Here is a 13,389-nt window from a genome sequence, read left to right on the forward strand (position 1 = left end):
CCTTTACGGGTCATGTGCAACTAAGTCGTGGATGCGCCAAATAAACGATTCTCGGCTTTGCGTCAATAATTACAATATGGCAGTAAATAACTATCTAAAAACTGAACGGACCAGTGATGGTATTTAATTTGGTTGCCCAACATCAGTGCGAACGTAAGTCAAAAGAGAGAGTCGCTAAAAGCGCCGTTTCAAGAAACTGTACGAGGTGGTTTTAGAAAAATTTCATCTTCTATGGTTGTTGTTCAGTAAAAGTGCCATATAAGATGGATATTAAGAAGAACTATTTGATGACCAATAATAATTGGTAAGTTATTTACGTTGCAAGCATGGCTTAAAGCGAAAGTAAATATAATCATTTAAAATAGTGGTGTTCGTTAAATCTGGGTGTTTGCAAGAATTCACAATCAAAATACGATTTTTATTCATTTTGTATCTTCTGACGCAGTCTTCAAGGTACATTTCGTCATCGAATGGTAGCTTTCATGTGGTAAATCTAAATTGGCCAATTAAAAATTTTTCCATGTCCTGTGCTTATTTAAATGCTTGGAATTTACTACATTATATAGACCTAATTTTTTTTATTAACCTATTTTTCGCTAAAAATAACTCTAAAGTTTTTTTACAGAAAATTTATTGTTGATAATAAAAAGTAAAACTAATTGAACCCCAATTGCTTGGGATATTCCGTAGCGTTTAGCAATGGTGGCAACCTTGCACTAGCTGATTTAAATTCCGAATGTCCCAAAGACGGCTGGCGCATCATTTCAAAGCAAAGTGACTTCGGCTAATTGCAGAGCATGTTTATTGCGTCTCCATTTCTTGCGCCAAACAAAGATAGAATTATTATATTTTTCTTAGATTATTTCAGACTTTATGCATCAGCTGTTCCTGACATATTGATAAATAAACCAATTTTTTTCCATGTTTGATACTTTTTGAACTTTGTAGACTCATTGCAGCGTAAATTATAATCAAATTTATGTGTACCTGAATCGCTCATTTCCATTTCATCAGTGCCAGTGAACGCGTGTTAATTTATCTATTTTTTAAAAAGGTTCAAAGTCCGCCCCTCTCCGCCCTTTGAATTATAATTGAGAGTATGTGAAACTGTTTGATCTGGCATATCCTTTGTTCACCAATAATTTGATAATTTAAACCAAAAACATTGTTTTAACAATGGCCAGTACTAGTTTGAGAAATGTTAATGAGAACATTTTGTTACAACCCAGGTCTTCTGATGTTAAAGTGCAAATTGTGCCCCCACGGCAGAAAAGGCTGGCACATGTGGTTAAACGAGAGAAAGTGGATTTGTCCTTTGCTGATCTAAGTTTTACAGTGAAACAAGAAAAGGGTGAGTATAAGAAAATTGGACACATGTAGTATATCTAAGTATGTTATATAATCTGGGAATGCTTCTCCATTGCAAAGTATAAAATGGGTCTGCTAGAGAAAGTTAAATGTAATAAGATACTCTAAAAAGTTACCAAAAATAAGTTTGATTTAAAAACTCATCATATTAGATATTTGTTGTTTAGCATACTTGCAATAGAAAATACAAGACCTAAAAACACTATTTTTAAATATTGTAATATAAATAACTTCCTATAATAAGTAACATTTAAAATCTATAAGGCTTAAAATTCAAAAATGGCACCATTGAAATGTACATATCTTAAAACTAATTAGTACAAGTATAAATAAGCTGGATTAATAGAGTGCATAATACATAATATATTGCATATCATAGAAAGGTAGCTTTAGGATGATGATACAAATTACTGCTTATACAGCACATAGTATAAGTATACATAACAAAACACTGCAAGTTAATATCTTTTTACCTTTCCACTGAGCTTTTTGCACAATTATTATATAGTATGTTGCATTGTAAGAGAATCAAAAAAACAATTATCATACTATACTAGATTAGCTTATATTTTTTGTCCCTGTGTTTTAAGGTTTTCAGTTCAAGTTAAGGTACTTAACATTTAAAAAGTAGCAGTAATACATTATAAAATTCCTGAGCTTAGTAACCAATGCAGTCCTGAGACCGTTGACATTTTTAAAAAACAGTAACTATGTGGTTTCATGTCTTAGTGTCATAATTAGACATATCTATGTGTGTCGCAAATGTATCGCAATTTTATCCCACATGCATCAAACCGTTTAAAATATACAAGACTTGATACACCAACTGGTATGACAGCACCTTACTGTTTGTCCCTGTATTCCAACCCAGCCAACTGTCTCACTGTCCTTCTCTAAAATGAAAAAATCCTGCCTATTTCCATAGTGTCCTCAAGGACTAGACTATAAAAGTAGAAGTCTTCCAGGGTATAATATCAAAATTACATGTGTTTGTTGCTGTCTTAACCATATCATTGAACCATTTTGACATCATTCTTAGGGAACTTTCCACTGAATACAGTACTCCAGACATTTCCATTGAGATTTCTGAGAATATAAATATCTCTTATAAGTTTACTTCACCGGGCGGCAATACATTTGTTCTTCCACCTCAGATCTAAGGCCACCTTGAAAAACCTGACTTCCTCAGAATTGTTTTTAATGTTCTTTAGATCCCACAAAGCATATAAAACTTTTTCAATCAAGTTTGAGTAAAAATTTCCATTTAAAGAACCAAATTTTTACTATATTTTCCGAGAATTGTATAAAAAAGAGCAATAAAGCTATAATCTGCATAGAAGTGCATAGAACTGCATAGAACACTGATCATGGTATATTGTATTTATGTAAATTAAAGAGATTTGACCTTAGGATAGAGCCTTGGAGATTTCAATCAGAGCTCCTTGCTCAGTTGGGAGGTATACATTAATGTTCACTTGCCAATCAGAAAGGTAGGAGGTAAGGAAGTTACCACTCTAAATGAAAAAATTGTAACAATTTAGTTTTTTTTAATGAAAATGTCATAATCCACACAGCCAAACGCTTTTCTGAAGACAATGAAGCTAATCTATAATTTTTAGTAAATTTTCAGGAAGCACTGTATGTTGTAGGTCCTAAATCACAACTCTTAGGGCTATTAACTGCAAATAGAATCTGTAACTCTAATGAAGTATGCACTATGCTCCAAAATATATTAAAAAGTTATTTTAAGTAATCGGAAAATAATTTTCTCACAATATTAAATAACTGAGTGGTCGTCAATTGAAGCGTAATTAACTGGGAACAATACTGATATAAAGACAACAATATAACGTCACCATATATACTCAACTGCGAACAATAGTCCATTTAATCACCTTTTGACCCCAAGTCAGAAATTAACAGAAAAAATACTCCATTGGTTAATACTGATTATCAATATTTTTTGGTAGAACTTGAAAACATATCAGTATTTTGGAAAATACTTTTATTGTAGAATTTAATACAATAAAACTATCTATTTCTTTTAGCTGATAAAGTAATCTTGAAACATGTCAGCGGTAGACTCAAATCCGGAGAACTCACCGCCATCATGGGCCCTTCGGGCGCTGGAAAATCTACTCTCCTCAATATCCTCACAGGATACATGTAAGTTAAAACATGTTATTTGCATGACGTCACACATGAAGATATGTAGTCATTTTAATCATCATTAAATATAATTCAAGTATAAAAAGCATCTAATGATGTGACAAAAATGTGAACAAACATATCTACATAGGATGGAAATATGGTGATTATGGTAAACTGGCAACATGGCCTTGACCAATGGTCAACTGTTCAAGTTCAGAACTTTTGCCATTTGAATGTTAATTCAATGGCATGTAACCCAAAGTTGTGCTTTTGTTCTTTGACTAAAAAATGTTTGATGAACCGATGATTGAGAGATAAGAATGTGTACCATGAAATTCATAATCTTTGTTATGTAGCGAAATTATCTTATCAGGTATATTGGGATTGGGATTATAAGGAATTGTGTGGATTTGAGAAAGAACAATTACTTCCCCCCTTTTCTATACATGTGTTCTTGGTTCATATTTATTCTAGATATTATGCATAATCTCTAAAACATTTCTTTTATCGAACATACGTATGTATATATGTATGTACCTATTCTACATGTGGAAGCTGCGAAATAGTTATCGTGGGTATTACGACGTGCTGAAGGTCGTTTTTATTACCTTATCAGTAATCAATATGTGCAATAATAAATAATGAAACGTTCGGTTAGGGAAATTAAAATCTCAAACCTGACTCATTAAACCGTTATCTTCGACTTTTGCTCTTGCCGGACTTCAGCACGACCGGGCACGTGATGTCTGTGTTCTCCTTGATGATCGTCGTTTCCCCAACAAAGACGTTGCAAATACCCTGACACTATTATGTTTTAGAGCTCGTAAAAATGTTGCATAGTAATAACAAGGCGAACAACTAAATATAGTGGGATCAAAGCAATTAAATTGCAGGAAGTACCAATTGAACCGAGGTTTAATGAGTTTTCTGTAGGTTTCGAATTCACTGTGTAAGCACGTGGACATAGGGGAATTTGAGATGTCATGTTGTGAAATATGTGTTTTTCATTCTTATATAAAAATATGCTGCGTTCTGTATTTGCTGCACCGATAATTTACGGGTTTGTTTACATGCCTGTGCACGCGAGTTTTAGGAGCCCCCAAGAAAGACTAATTTTCAAATATTTATTTTCTCTTTCCAATAACTAATGGGTGAAAATATTAATGATGTTCTGGTACATTATGAACTGAAATTTAATAATTGCACTCAGAAAGGTAGACGGCTATAAAACCGAAGTTTGGTGGGGCTTTCTTTTACTAGAGCACGATATCTTATCCGTCTTGTGGTGTCATCGAAAAGCAAATAGTAGACGTAAAAATTCCAATATAGTCCTATGAATTAGTAAGCAGCGAAGTATTGAGTTATCAAACGAAGGAATTAATAATTCTAGTAGAAAAGTTTATGTCAATGAGCATAAAAGTAGTAAGACTTAATAGCAAGTCCACAAAATGAATTAGTTTTCAAATAGAAATGGAAAGAGGATGTTGGGCAACACGATAACATGTATTTCTACCGATTGGCTTCATTAGGCATGTATGTATATCATTAGGAAGTATACACATACCTGCGAGTGTAACCTGGCAAGGGTAGAATGAAAAACAAAAGAACTCCTCAAGCAAGCATCAGCTCAGTTTATTATGAAGACTCCCGAAGATTCCCCAATTGTAGGGATTAGTTCAAGGAGAAAAAAAAGTAGCAGAGAAACAAAAAAAGAGCAAAACTCATGTAGAATTTATAGAATATCCAAATTATGAAAAGAAAAAGTATGTTTTTCGGCAAGAACTTTTTTATGAATTTTAATTCACAATATTACTTATGGTGGACGAACAAAAAAAAGAACACACTTGTTACTTATACAGTGAGTGACATTAATCTTTGAACAACACAAAGTATGTCTTTCAAAGGCTTGTACCTTGATAATTATTTGATATATCAAAATTTAAGCAAAATCATTTTTTTTTAATTCAAATTTATTGAAGAATATGTGAAATTGTAACACAATGATGCGGTACATTAATCTGTGAACACGCCGATAATGTTAGAGTTTGCACGTGAGCCACAGGAACCTACGTATTATAACTTGTTTTTGTTGATACAACTAGAAAGATTTAGCTAGGAATCTAAGTTCGGTAATGTTGCGTAAAGGCCAACATATCCCCCTTGCAGTACGTAAACTCGTAATTTCGAACCACGATGAAAATTTATCGTATGGCCAAACAGCGAAATTATTAAATGTGAGACGAACCACCGTTTATGCAATCATACGTCGCTTCAAAACGGAAAATCGCATCCAATTTAATTCTCGGAAATGTTAACCGAAAAAGTTAACTGAAGTCGATAAACGTTGGATTACGAGGAAAATAGAAAAAAATCCAAAAATGAATGCACCCAAATTAGCTACAGAGTTATCACTGAGAAAAGAAGTGACAATTTCGGCTGTAACTGTTCGTAGGGCGATAAAAGAGATGGGATACTTTTTGCGTACTGCTCGAAAATTCGGGATCTTGGTCAGATTTCGGTTCTACCAGGATAATGATCCCAAGCATAAAACTGACAGTACGCGAGAATGGCTCTTATATAACTGCCCAAAAGTGATCGAAACGCCACCCCAGTCCCCAGACCTTAATCCCATTGAGCACCTGTGGGAATATTTGGACAAGAAACTTCGTGAGAAGCCGGTGTCAAACTTGAAGGAACTGCAAGAGAGTCTGAAGAAGGAATGGGAAAAAATACCACTTGATTATTTGGAAAAGTTGGTTTCTTTTATGCCACGAAGATTGAGAGCAGTTATAGACGCTAAGGTGGTCGCACCAAGTACTAAATACACCATTACTAAGCATCCAGAAGCATATTTTCTAGTACTTCGGGAGTATTCAAAGATTAATGTAACATTGATATTGGTATGTTTTGAGTTCTTATTAAACAGGACTGTTTTTAAGTTATTCATTCCGGGACTTTGTATTATATTTATGTTAATAATATTCTTAATGTTAATAAAAAAATAATATATCCATAGTAAATATTCCTTTTTTCTTCTTTGTCTGTGTATATTTACTATAAACGTAAGGATTCAAAGATTAACGTCACTCACCGTATCGTCTATTTAGTTGAAGTACGCCGATAAGTCAAAGTGTAAATTCCATAATGACCTCAGACCTATTATTGGTCCAATTTTAAGGGGTCGATTGTGAACGTAATAAAATAATGATTTGTTTAGAACATAATTTATTAATGAATGAATTACGATCTACACACGTTATGTCAATCCGGCAACCATTCAGGACTTAAGAACTGCCCATACTTATTGAATCCCCTCTTTATACCAAAAAATGCTATTGTTACCAAAAACAGGGAATCTGTTAATCTATGTTACGATTGTAATAAATCAGCACATAAGAAATTTGAATCCCTTCCGGCATCTTTAATGTTAGCTTAAGATTATTTATCGTTTTCTAAACGTACCATTCAGGCTATAGATTTGTGTGTTATATATTTACACTTTTAGAACAATAAGTCTTTATGGGGTGGTCATATAATTGTCCCTTCCAGAAACACGTGCACCGAACCGATATGTTTATATAAATTCAGAACGACCAGACTAAACATATCCCTAAACCAAGATAATTTGTGTATCCGAAAAAGTGATATATAATAAACTTTCTCATCTAAAATCCATTATCCAACACATAAAATATTTGTTTTACCGTATACTCGTTATTTACTGATACTCCACAAATTCCGCCTTAAATGGGCAAGTCGTCAAGTTTAACCTTGTAACAGGAACTTGGAATTTTGCGCAATTTACTTTGTCAAAAATTTCATCTGTTACTGAAGGTTCTACTTACCTCCGCAAAAGACATTTTAAATAGCCATGAAGACCTTTTGTGACATGAGAACCCTTAATAACTTCTAAATAGAATCGACCTTGGCGACTTCTGCTGGTTTTATTTTAATAATCTTCTAATCCGAGGAAATTAATTTAAAAACTCTTTATTAAAAAGACAAACAATTAAAACTTTGTCCTTTACCATTTTTTTCCAATAGTACTACTGGGACCAAAGGACAAGTCTTAATGAATGAGCGTCCTCGTAATTTGAGTAAGTTCCGCAAGCTTTCTGCCTACATAAGACAAGACAACCAGTTGCACGGGAATTTGACAGTAAATGAAGCTATGGAAGTGGCTGCTAAGCTTAAAGTAGGGGATAAATCTTCAGAGGAGAGAGATGACATTGTAAGCACTAAGCCCATTGTACGAGTAATTTTAATAGGTCAAATTTTCAATTTGAATTCATGCATTTAGCATTATTAGTAATACCCCAAAAAGAAGCGATAATTATAATAATATGGTAATCAGTTTTGTTACAATAATAAAAAGTCAAATATTTTTCTTTTGCGTAGATCACAGATATTTTGGACACCTTAAGCCTTGTCGAGCACAGAAAAACAATGACCAGTGGCCTCTCTGGGGGACAAAAGAAGCGATTATCCATAGCTTTGGAATTGGTTAGCAATCCGCCAATTATGTTCTTTGATGAACCCACCAGCGGATTGGATTCTTCCTCTTGCTTTCAGTGCATCTCACTGCTGAAAACCCTTGCAGAAGGTTTGTGATATTTTGGTCTTAATATTTTACGAACTGAGATATTACAAACTACTTTTTCTTTCGATTAGATGGCAGGACTATCATTTGCACCATCCACCAACCTTCAGCCAGACTATTCGAAATGTTCAATCACTTGTATACACTTGCTGACGGTCAATGTGTCTACCAAGGAACTACCACTCGTCTAGTAGAATTTCTGGGTCAATTAGGCCTACAATGCCCCTCCTATCACAATCCAGCGTCATATATTATTGAGGTAGCTTGTGGGGAGTATGGTCACCATACCAGAACTCTGGTAAATGCAATTAAGAATGGAAAAGAGGACATTCAAGATGGAAAACAATTGCCTGCTTTGGAAATAACTGACGGATTAAATAATTCCGATAAATTCGCACATGATATAAAAAATACCATTGCAGCGGCTGGGTCTAATACGAACAGCTGGAAAGTGCAATCAGATCCTGTATATAATAGTACTACTACTACCACAAACAATTTGCCCAAGAATGTTGTTACTAATATTGAAAAAGGGGATGCCAAAGAAGAATTTGTAGACAAAGTTACTGTGCAATCAGCCTTATTGGGAGATGAGACTGAAGATTTGACTCCTACGAAGAGATATGGAAACACGCAATTGCAACAATTTTTCATTATTTTAAACAGGACTTTGCTGTTCAGCCGCAGGGATTGGGTAAGTTGGCAATTCACTGAATTCATCAATACAGTCATTTTTTGTAGACTTTGATGTATTTACGTTTGTTCGCGCACATTTTGGTCGGATTCTTGATCGGTGCTCTATACTGGCAAATCGGCAACGACGGAAACAAAGTTCTCTCCAATTTGGGATTTTTATTTTTCAACATGCTCTTCCTTATGTACACATCCATGACCATCACTATTTTGTCTTTCCCCTTGGAAATGCCTGTGCTACTCAAAGAGCATTTTAACCGGTGGTATTCGCTACGATCTTATTATTTCGCCATTACTGTGTCGGATATGCCTTTCCAGGTAAAGTATTGAATGAGGTCAGGAGCAAATTTTGCAGGAAATATTGATTTTAGACGATTTTCTGTATTATTTACGTTACAATCGTTTACCTGATGACAGCTCAACCAATGGAGTTCTTCAGATTTGGCATGTTCCTAGGGGCTTGTTTGTTAGTTTCTTTCGTCGCCCAAAGTGTCGGGTTAGTCGTTGGTGCCGCCATGAATGTTCAGGTAAACGCATAAGAAAACAACTTAAAATCTAATTTATCATAAAAAAAAATCTCTTTCAGAATGGAGTATTTTTAGCTCCGGTAATGTCCGTCCCCTTCCTCCTATTTTCTGGCTTCTTCGTCTCTTTCGACGCAATTCCAGTCTATCTACGTTGGATTACATATCTCTCCTATATTAGATATGGATTTGAAGGAACAGCTTTAGCCACTTATGGATTTGACAGAGCGAAACTCCAGTGCTTTGTTAGTTATTGTCACTTCAAGTCACCACAAATTACCTTGGAGGAGCTTGATATGATCGATTCCAGCTATCTAGTAGACGTGTTGGCCTTACTAGCGATATTTATGGTCTTGAGAATTGCCGCTTATCTGTTTTTGAAGTGGAAACTGAAAACTAACCGTTAAATTTTTATTACGTAAAATGTATTTTTTTACACCAGCCATCACACTAAATTTACCAGAGAAGTATAATGGGGTAGTGAACACGCGGTAGTGATTAAATTTTAATGTTAATATAAGGGGCTGTGAGACGTTTTAAAAATTCCCTTGCCAGTTGTTCTTCATGTTTTTGGTAGGTTTTCCAAGAAAATAATCCTAGGAGAAAATTTGTTTTCACGATACAAATTCTCATTGAAAATATGTGGAGTTTGTTGCAATTGTTACGAAATAAATGAGGTAGTTTATAGGTACTTAAGCAAAATCATAGTGGCTACTATTTTTATAACGTTTTTATTACATTGCTACTGTTGTTAATTTGTGAAATGATATATACTAAGAAGAGAGACTATTATTATCTGTAATGCATTTTGATTTCAAGAGCGTTCACCAGTTTTCAATTCTGGAAACCGTTTACTATATACCTCCGCCAACTTCAAATTTAAAATGCTTTAAGCCTTTTGTATCTATAAACATTTATAATTTTTACACGTGAAATTTTCATTACTCGGAAGCCATTCGATTAACATTTGCTTAACTAAGTAGCTTTCATTTTTCTAACTGAACAGAAACCAACACGACATTAAAACTTTAATATACTGCATATAAACTATGCAATTAGCGTATGCATTTAAAAGTGAAATATTTTAAAATTTAAAGTAATTGAAATTTTTTGAATAAAAATTTGCATAATTTAAATAAAAATTCGACGAACCGTCTGCTACAATGATAGTTTTATGTGAAAGTAATGTAAAGATATTTGGCTGTGTAGTACATATGCCGCGTGGCGTTGAGATGCGAAGGTCAAAACTCAAATCGGATAACTTTGATCCCTACATTAAATGAAAGAAGTAGTAATTTTTAAATCGTAGAATGTCAAATTTAAGAACAGTCATTATTAGGAAGAAGGAAAATTTGCACAAATTTCAATGAATTCGCAAAGTTAGAAAAATCAAAATCCTTTCCAATAAGGTGATATTAAATATTTCTTTCTATTATATTGCCATAAAGTTTTTGCTGGCAAAATATTTACTTATTCGCCATTTTATCAAAAATGTCCCTACGGCAACTAAACCTTTTTCTGCGACGATATATTTTGTGTTCAAATCGCAACGTGATGTGTACTTTCCAATTATGTGACAAAACATCACACAAACAGATTAATGCGATATTCTGGCACTTTTTATTTCCTATTTGAGAGTAGATTCATCCCTTCTCAAATTATTTTAATTATAATTTCCTTTAATATTTCGCATACAGTTATTTTCAATCAAAAGTCATACCTAAATATAAAACAAAACTTTAATGAAATATTATGTACAAATTAAATAATATAATTTAAGTTCAGTCCATTGTAAACTAAACAATTTTTCTCTTACAGACAAATACTCGGTAAAGTTCTTCAGGCTTAAGATCACACAAACTCCTCTGAGGTGCAAATATACTGGCAGCTTCGCTTAGCGACTGTACTCTTTTTTTCTTCAGTCGGCATTTAAATACACAAAATCACACTTAATGACCAAATCACCCGTTTCTCAACTAATTGAAGTGGAACCTAAATTGGAACGGACTGCCCTGGAAGCTTTGGAAATGGTGGAAATTAGGATTGAAGTTTTGTTTTCCAGACTCTGGGTCCAGAGGATCTTCTCCCATGTCATACTGTTTCCTCTTCTCTTCATCTGTGAGAACTTCCTTGGCAGCTGCAATGTCTATAAATTTCTTTTCAGCAATTTTCTTCATTTTTTCGTCCATTTGGTAATTGTCTGGATGCCACTTTTGAGCGGCCTTCCTGTATGCTTTAACTATTTCTTTTTTCGTTGCCGTCCGTTTAACACCTTAATTTAAAGTTAATAATAATCTTTATGAAAACCTAGATTAACTTACCTAATATTTTATAATAATCACGTTTCTCCGCCTGCTTCTGTCTATTTTCAGCTTTGTTTAGTCCTTCCTTGGCTCTCTCTAAGTTCCTGTCTATTTCCAAAGCAGCTCTATAATCTCTTATGGCATCATCATATAATTCAGACTGCAAGTATGCTTCAGCTCTATCACAGAACACTCCAGGATCTTCATTAATTTCTAAAGCTTCAGTACAAACTTGAACAGCTTCTTCAGTTTGTTCCTGATGTATGTAACATGAACAGAGGATGCGTTTAGCTTCAAACATAATTTGACGAATGTCTTTTTCATTTTTTAGTACTTTTTGAGCCGCCTCCACACCTGCAGCAAATATTTAGGTAAGAAAAGACAATATTTTTATGCCATTGTATTGAGATTCTACCATTTTAATCTTAATTTTTTAAATATTTTTTGTCTAGTGGGAAGGTTATTCTGTTAAAACTAATAAGGCAAAAAAATCCACCTTATCACAAATTTCTTAACTAATCTAAAGAGAGAAAAATTCCCACATCTCTAACATCATTTCTCAATTTCTTTATTATTAATTACCAACTTACCCACTGCAAAATTGTTACTTTCCAAAGCACTCTCAGCCTCAACTAAAAATTTTTCTACTTTCTTTATTTTCTTATAAAATTTAAAGCATTTCTTATGTTCAGGATCAAGCTTCAAACACTCTCTTATGGCCTTAAGTGATTCTGTTGCCTGTCCAATTTTATACAACATTTCTGACAGTTTTAAATAGCCCTCAGTATTATCACTTTGCAGCCGTGTAGCCACTTTTAGGTCTGCAATAGCAGCTCTTTCATCACCACTATCCAAATACATTTCAGCTCGGAATTCATACAATTCTGAGGCCCAAGGACTGACTTCTAATGCTTCTGTTAAGTAGTGAATTGCACTGGTATAATCATTTCTTCCATAGTAATATTCAGCACTAGTTTTCCGTTCCTTCGCGGGTTCAATACGCTGTATCAGATCATTTGCTTCTATATTATATGGGTCAGTTTTCAGGACATTATAAAAGTCTAGTTGTGCAAGATCATAAGCTGCTTGCTTGAGGTGAATGTTTCCTCTCTCGATCCGAGCAGCTGTGAAATCTGGCTTTATCTCTAACACTTTATCAAAGTCTCCCAATGCGTTTTTGGCTTTACCTAAAGCCAAATATACAGTCCCTCGTTTAAAATATGTGAGGTAATTTGATGGGTCCCCATCCACTGCTGCATGGTACTGACTCAGAGCATCTCCCAATTGGCCCCTGGAAAGGTATTCCTTACCCATTTCCAAGTGTTTATCAATTTCTGCCTGGGAAATACATTGGGAAACGTCTATAAGAGATTCAAAAGCCAGCAACACCAAATATGGGGTGATTCTAAACCAGACGTTGTTGCCTATAATGTCGCTAAACACTGGAGTCGTCATGTTTCAACTGATTTTTTAATGTTAGCCAGTTGTTTGTTATGTGATAACTAAATAACACAAATGATTGTGAAGAGCATTTTTGGATTTCGGTGGATTATTCAAAATTTTTGGTCGTGTTGTCAGCTGATTGGTCCAAAAATAAGGTTGACATGTTTAAATGTCACGAAATGAGTACGGAGTTAAAGAACTATAGATGTCGTTAATTGGTTCAATACAGAAAACTGTAAGAAATGCGCAATGAGCATTACCTATACTGTGCAGGTGGCAGAACTTATGAAAATTAAGTTGGAATTTC

General features: G+C 34.2%; 2 protein-coding genes across 3 annotated transcripts; one reads left to right on the plus strand and one right to left on the minus strand.

Moving 5' to 3' along the window:
* The first annotated feature begins 111 nt into the window (after nucleotides 1-111).
* On the plus strand, nucleotides 112-10,133 carry LOC136338849 (ATP-binding cassette subfamily G member 4). Of its 2 annotated transcripts, XM_066281623.1 has the most exons (9): nucleotides 112-304; nucleotides 1,230-1,351; nucleotides 3,417-3,534; nucleotides 7,564-7,750; nucleotides 7,918-8,122; nucleotides 8,191-8,813; nucleotides 8,861-9,130; nucleotides 9,184-9,339; nucleotides 9,399-10,133. In XM_066281623.1, the coding sequence occupies exons 1-9, from the start codon at nucleotides 264-266 to the stop codon at nucleotides 9,741-9,743; spliced, it is 2,067 nt and encodes a 688-aa protein (XP_066137720.1). In that variant the 5' UTR covers nucleotides 112-263; the 3' UTR covers nucleotides 9,744-10,133. The 2 variants fall into 2 exon arrangements, with proteins under 2 accessions (XP_066137720.1, XP_066137709.1); XM_066281612.1 differs by lacking the exon at nucleotides 112-304 and having other exon boundaries at nucleotides 872-1,351.
* Nucleotides 10,134-11,057: 924 nt separating this feature from the next.
* Nucleotides 11,058-13,232, minus strand: P58IPK (dnaJ homolog subfamily C member P58IPK). The gene is made up of 3 exons (XM_066281684.1): nucleotides 12,230-13,232; nucleotides 11,658-11,993; nucleotides 11,058-11,608 (listed from the first exon to the last, which is right to left on the minus strand). Exons 1-3 carry the CDS (start codon nucleotides 13,092-13,094, stop codon nucleotides 11,313-11,315), a joined length of 1,497 nt encoding a protein of 498 aa, XP_066137781.1. The 5' UTR covers nucleotides 13,095-13,232; the 3' UTR covers nucleotides 11,058-11,312.
* Nucleotides 13,233-13,389: the final 157 nt, after the last annotated feature.

The sequence above is a fragment of the Euwallacea fornicatus genome, chromosome 1 (genome assembly GCF_040115645.1).
Source record: "Euwallacea fornicatus isolate EFF26 chromosome 1, ASM4011564v1, whole genome shotgun sequence".
Taxonomy (NCBI): Eukaryota; Metazoa; Arthropoda; class Insecta; order Coleoptera; family Curculionidae; genus Euwallacea; species Euwallacea fornicatus.

What these genes read in the sequence shown, in the direction of transcription:
- LOC136338849 (XM_066281612.1), top strand. Translation starts at nt 1,177, where the DNA reads ATGGCCAGTACTAGTTTGAGAAATGTTAATGAGAACATTTTGTTACAA. An exon ending in TACAGTGAAACAAGAAAAGG is followed by an intron (nt 1,352 to 3,416) that starts GTGAGTATAAGA and finishes TATTTCTTTTAG; the next exon opens with CTGATAAAGTAATCTTGAAA. An exon ending in CAGAGGAGAGAGATGACATT is followed by an intron (nt 7,751 to 7,917) that starts GTAAGCACTAAG and finishes TCTTTTGCGTAG; the next exon opens with ATCACAGATATTTTGGACAC.
- P58IPK (XM_066281684.1), bottom strand. Translation starts at nt 13,094, where the DNA reads ATGACGACTCCAGTGTTTAGCGACATTATAGGCAACAACGTCTGGTTT. An exon ending in AAGTAACAATTTTGCAGTGG is followed by an intron (nt 11,994 to 12,229) that starts GTAAGTTGGTAA and finishes TATTTGCTGCAG; the next exon opens with GTGTGGAGGCGGCTCAAAAA. An exon ending in TGATTATTATAAAATATTAG is followed by an intron (nt 11,609 to 11,657) that starts GTAAGTTAATCT and finishes CTTTAAATTAAG; the next exon opens with GTGTTAAACGGACGGCAACG.